The 4,809-nt window shown below is 54.5% G+C and overlaps 1 protein-coding gene across 2 annotated transcripts; it reads right to left on the bottom strand.

The window, feature by feature from the left end:
- Window positions 1-862: 862 nt before the first annotated feature.
- CUNH8orf33 (chromosome unknown C8orf33 homolog) lies at window positions 863-3,095 on the bottom strand. Of its 2 annotated transcripts, XM_025871407.2 has the most exons (6): window positions 2,936-3,010; window positions 2,801-2,846; window positions 2,523-2,701; window positions 2,232-2,316; window positions 1,936-2,082; window positions 863-1,463 (listed from the first exon to the last, which is right to left on the bottom strand). In XM_025871407.2, the coding sequence occupies exons 1-6, from the start codon at window positions 2,939-2,941 to the stop codon at window positions 1,324-1,326; spliced, it is 603 nt and encodes a 200-aa protein (XP_025727192.1). In that variant the 5' UTR covers window positions 2,942-3,010; the 3' UTR covers window positions 863-1,323. The 2 variants fall into 2 exon arrangements, with proteins under 2 accessions (XP_025727192.1, XP_025727191.1); XM_025871406.2 differs by having other exon boundaries at window positions 2,523-2,846; window positions 2,936-3,095.
- Between the last annotated feature and the right edge of the window lie 1,714 nt (window positions 3,096-4,809).

The raw sequence follows: 4,809 nt of genomic DNA, 5'->3' as shown, positions 1-4,809 counted from the left end.
CTAAATGTGTGCAGGCCCTAAGTGGGACTTTGTCCACCAACCTTCGCATTGTATCCTAGGTACAATAAAGTCACTAGATCAGAGAAATAGGACCCAATCAATATACATGGAGGACCACTGGCTGCACTGAACACACAAGAGGCAAAAGCGACGTATTGACACTAACCGGGAGGCTCACACAGCAGTCAGGGGAAGAGCCAGGGCCAGGACTAGAATGCCGAGCAATGAAGAGAAAGCACAAAAGATTAGAGATGTAGTTTGAAGACAGAACTCACATACCAGCTAAAGTACTGAACACTTGTGTGGGAGAAGGAAAGCAAGAAAGGATGACACAGGTTTTTGGCCTAATCAACTAGGTGGGCAGTAGGGCCATTCACTCAAAAGCAGAAGACAAAGGGAGATTTAGGGGACAATCAAATGTTTTGGACACGTCAAGTATGAAATGCCCATGAAACATCAAACGAGAAATGCTGAGTAGGCAGCTGGGCTCCAGGTATCTATCTAGTCTGGGACGCAAGCGTGGGAGACACCAGCAAAGATGGCATCACAACTGCATGAAGCCACCCAATTCGATGCAACAAAAGTCCTGGGACTATCACTTGGAGCAGCCAAGGTCTGGAGAGGTCATCTACTGAGGCTCAGCCCCAGTCTTCAGCCAGGAGTGTGAGGACAAGAAGCCCTCTGCGCCTAAAAACAAAGCCTGGCCTTCTGGAAGCCACGCTGGCTCCCTGAGGATGAGACATGCTCAAGAATGAGGGCAATACTAAGGACCAAGCATTGTGGTGAGCCTGGAACCCAACCATGCCAGATGCCTGCCTCATCTGTACTCAGATGGGTTAGCACACGAATTCACTAATCCATTTTTACAAAAAATAGTTTTATTAGTGCAACATGACATTATGAGATAAAGCACTACACCATTTGACAGGACATTCGAGCACCAGTATACGGTTATACAGCTTCCTCCATAGTCCTTACTACAAACAGCTGCTTAATCTCAGCCTAAAGACTGAGTAAAACATTCTTTCTACAACATGCTGAACACTCACTTCAGGAATTGTAGAAGCTTTTCTAAACGGACCTCCTTCTTCTGACAGGAAGAACATTTCATCTGAAAACCTACAAATGGGTCTTGTGCTTATCTGACAGTACGCAATAGGCTGGTCTCACATCTGTCCCACAGCCATGGCACCAGATCCAATGACCAGCCATGGACAGACCAACCCCACATCTGTCTGACAGAGCATTCCTGGAAAGGCTCTGCACTCAAGACAAACCCCCATACTACCTGGGCAAGGAAAGTGTTCCAGGATGGAAGACAAGCTAAAAGAAATTGAACCTAAACTCTTTATCAGGAGTGTCCAGTGTGGCCTTGGCTACTCCTGCCTGGCGAGGCCTGCAGACCCTTCCACTCTTCTTTCTGGTGGCCTCACCTACAGGCTGCACCTGTGCTGTGCGGGCTGCTGTGGGGGAGGGGACAGACAGTGTCAGAACAGTCATAACAGCTAACATTACCTGCGCCCATTCAACTCTAACCCCTTGGGACAGAAAACTGATTCACTGCTCAAAATTTTAGGGAAGGTATTATCATCAAACTCCACTAGAGACAGGAGCACCTGGGTGTCTCAATTAAGCTTCTGACTCTTGATTTCAGCTCAGGTCATGATCTAAGGGTCAGGAGATCCAGCCCCCCATAGAGCACAAGGCTCTGCTCTCATCCGGGAATCAGCTTGAGATTCTCTCTCCCACTGCCCCTCCCCACCGAGCGCTCTCTCTCTCTCTCTAAAACAGCCCCAGCTTCTTCTCTCCCTGCTCTCCCAGGCCTCAGTGAGTCGGTGTCCTCCCCCTGCCCGCCCTCGACAGCCCTGTTACTCTGGGCTTCTTCCTGTCACTCCTTGGGCTCTTCCTCCCTACCCTATGGAATCAACTTCTCACCAGTTCTGAGTACCCGAAGGGCCTCGCGCCGCTCAGCTTCCATCTGAGCCCTGTAGTCCCCAAACAAGGAGTGCATCAGCTGCCTCTTCCGGGGCAGGGGGGTTCTTTCGCTGCGAAGGGTTCGGATTGCCCCAATAGCCTGCTCTTCTGAAAATAAAAACAAATGACTAGTAACCTCTATCCTCACCTCCTGCCGTCCTACAGCAATGACAACTCCATCCCGTGGCACCACCCGCAGGCCATAGCAGCACTATCACGGTTCCCCTCCCCCTCAACTCGACAGAAAGGCTCCTCACTCTGTTTCGGACTGGGTCTCTGCATCTTGAGGCCCAGCTCCAGCTGTTCCACGCACCACGCCAGTTCCCGGGCCAGCTGCTCCGCCTGTGATGAATTGGGGAGAGTGGCTATGAGACGGCAGCAGGACCCCGCGGCCTCCAGCCCCATCCCACCGGGACCCCTCCCACCCTCCCGTCCCATCCCTCTCCCGGCCTTAACTCCGAAACTCCGAGACCACACGCACCGGCCAGCGCACTCACACCCGGGATGCATCATGGATCGCCACCCTTCCCGACCGAGGCCCGCCTTGCCTGAGCCTCCGCGCTTAGGGGCGCTTCCTCTGAGGTCAGCTTTTCTGAGACCTTCCCGTCTCCATTCGCCACAGAGGCCCCATCCCGGACTTTCTTCTTCTTTTGCTTCTTGGAGGCTGCGGCGCCTCCGCGGCGTTCGGGGTGCTCCCCGGGAGCGGTGTCACTGCATGTGGAGAGCCCTAAGCAGAGACCGACCGGATGGGATCTGATGGCGGAAGGACTCGGGGCGTTGGGAAGCGATCCAGGGGGCCGGGGGCTGCGGGGCGCGCGGGCGGTACCTGGGCCTTCGGCCGCTGATTTCTCCCGAGCAGCACGTCCTAGGGTCTGGGGAAAGGGGGAGCAGCATAAGGCTCACGGGCGGCCGCCGACGGCCCAAGACCCCGGCACCCACACGCTTTCTCCGCGCAGCTCACCGCCATGCGCCGCCGTCGCCGCCGGAGATTACGTAGGGCCTGAGGTCCGATCCCAAATTCCCTCCTCCGGAAACGCGTCTGCGGCGCCGAGCTCCGCTGGGCGCGGACGGCGCAGTGGGCAGCCACCGCTCTGGATGGAAGGACAATCCCCAAACGAGGGAATTCTCTCAAAGCTCACCTAGTGGGGAGAGAAAAGCCGTCACAGAGAAGCGTCGTGAATAGCGGCCGAAACGGGGCGGCGAGTGGTCAGCAAAGACCTCCGGAAAGCAGCCCGTGCCAGGCCGGCGGGACTGGTCGGTTAGCGGGAAGGAGGCCGGGGGCAGGGGCCGCGGTGCAAGGCGAGGTCGGAGAGTTGGGCGAGATCCGGTCATGCAGGCGCCGAAGGAGAGCCTGCTGTCCGCTTTGATTTTGAGCGTAAGGGGAAGAGACGTTCATCCGAAGAGTGATGTGGTCCTACTCAGATGTGTGTTTTAAGAATCCCTCGCTGTCTTGGGACGAGGGCCGGACGGGCTGGGGGCGGGTGAGGCTGGGGATGTGGAGGGATTTCAGAAACAGGGGAAGAGCCTGCGCACTTGGTGGCCTGGATGAGCGCGGCAGGGGAGAGGGCAGAGAGGGAGCCCCCTCCCACAATCTGCCTTGCCCCTTTGGCCCCAGGGCCGACCTCCCATCCTACGGCACTACAGACCAGGGTGCCTCCTCCCTGCCCGGGGCCACAGGCGTCGGCCGACCTCCGCAAGAAGGACGAGGGGCTTCAGGGGGACACGAGTCTGAGTGCTGTCTGATGATATTCCTGTCAGGGACATCGGGGTAGAAGTGTCGTTTCCTGAGGCAGTGGATGGGCTGGGAGGTCTCAGAGGGTAGAAATTTGGTCATCACAGATAGTTGGTGTATTATTTATTGCAGCCTAACAAGTTGTCACAAAACTTAGCAAATCGAAAACAGTAAACATCTGGTACAGTTTCTGAGGATCAGGAATCTAGCAACAGTATAGCTGTTTGGTTCTAAGTTAGGGTCTCTGGTGACCCCTCTTGAAGGGAGGAATATCAAAAACTTTTAGACATATTTTTAAACTACCACAGTTAGATGTGTTTCAGTCCTGGCAGACTGGAGGTTTTGGTGGTGAGTGGGTTCCAGATCCAAAAGGGCTTTTTCCTGCCTTGTTTGGCTGTGAATCAACCTGTGTGACTTGGCCCAGAACTGCTTCTTCCAGAAAGCTTTCTCCACCCAGACATCTGTGTCTGAGCACAAGCCTCAGACCAGACTGTCCTCTTCCACAGCCCTATATGCAATCAGCCACCCAGTCCTATCAGTTTATCTCCTCAGTGGTCTCCACCCCTCCCCCCACACACACCATCTCTGCCCTGAACAACCTCAATCCAGGCCTTGCTAATCTCTGCACTTCCACTCCCTCTTGTCTGTTCTGAAACATCCTGTGGTGGGAGTGAGCTTTCTAAAACAAAAGCTATGTTACTCTCTTGCCTAGGAATCTGTTTCCTCCAGCATGAAGTCCAGGCTTCTTAGCTGACATGGACAGCTGTTTGCCTGACCTTCCAGCCAGCACATGCCCTACAAATCATACAGAGACAACTTTTTCCAGACCTCACTCTGCTCTGGTCCCACTGATTTCCCAGCCTTCTGACCTCCTTACAGGCCCCTGCAACCCAACTGGCCTCTGCCCTGCACAGACACCTCATTTTACTTCCCTGGCAGTACTAGCACCTATTCAAACCCCCAGACCCAGACAGCAGGGCCTTGAAGAACTTTAGAGGGGAAGGCGTAGAGGACCTGACTTACATGTCAATAAGTCTCCACATCTCTCCACTGCTTCCCACCCTCGCGTGTAAAAAGGACTCATAAAAGTAAGTACAAGTCTT

Source organism: Callorhinus ursinus, unplaced genomic scaffold (assembly GCF_003265705.2).
Source record: "Callorhinus ursinus isolate GAN/ISIS: 27379988/994484 unplaced genomic scaffold, GSC_fseal_2.0 scaffold5, whole genome shotgun sequence".
NCBI lineage: Eukaryota > Metazoa > Chordata > Mammalia > Carnivora > Otariidae > Callorhinus > Callorhinus ursinus.
The sequence above is the reverse complement of the archived record's forward strand: the minus strand, read 5'-3'. Positions and strand labels throughout refer to the sequence as shown.

Bases quoted from the DNA above. Each gene is read 5' to 3' on its own strand.
- CUNH8orf33 (XM_025871406.2), bottom strand. The intron at 2,317-2,522 runs GCAAGGCGGGCC...AATTCATCACAG, and splicing joins CCCTAAGCGCGGAGGCTCAG to GCGGAGCAGCTGGCCCGGGA. The intron at 2,083-2,231 runs GTGAGGAGCCTT...TTTTATTTTCAG, and splicing joins GAGACCCAGTCCGAAACAGA to AAGAGCAGGCTATTGGGGCA.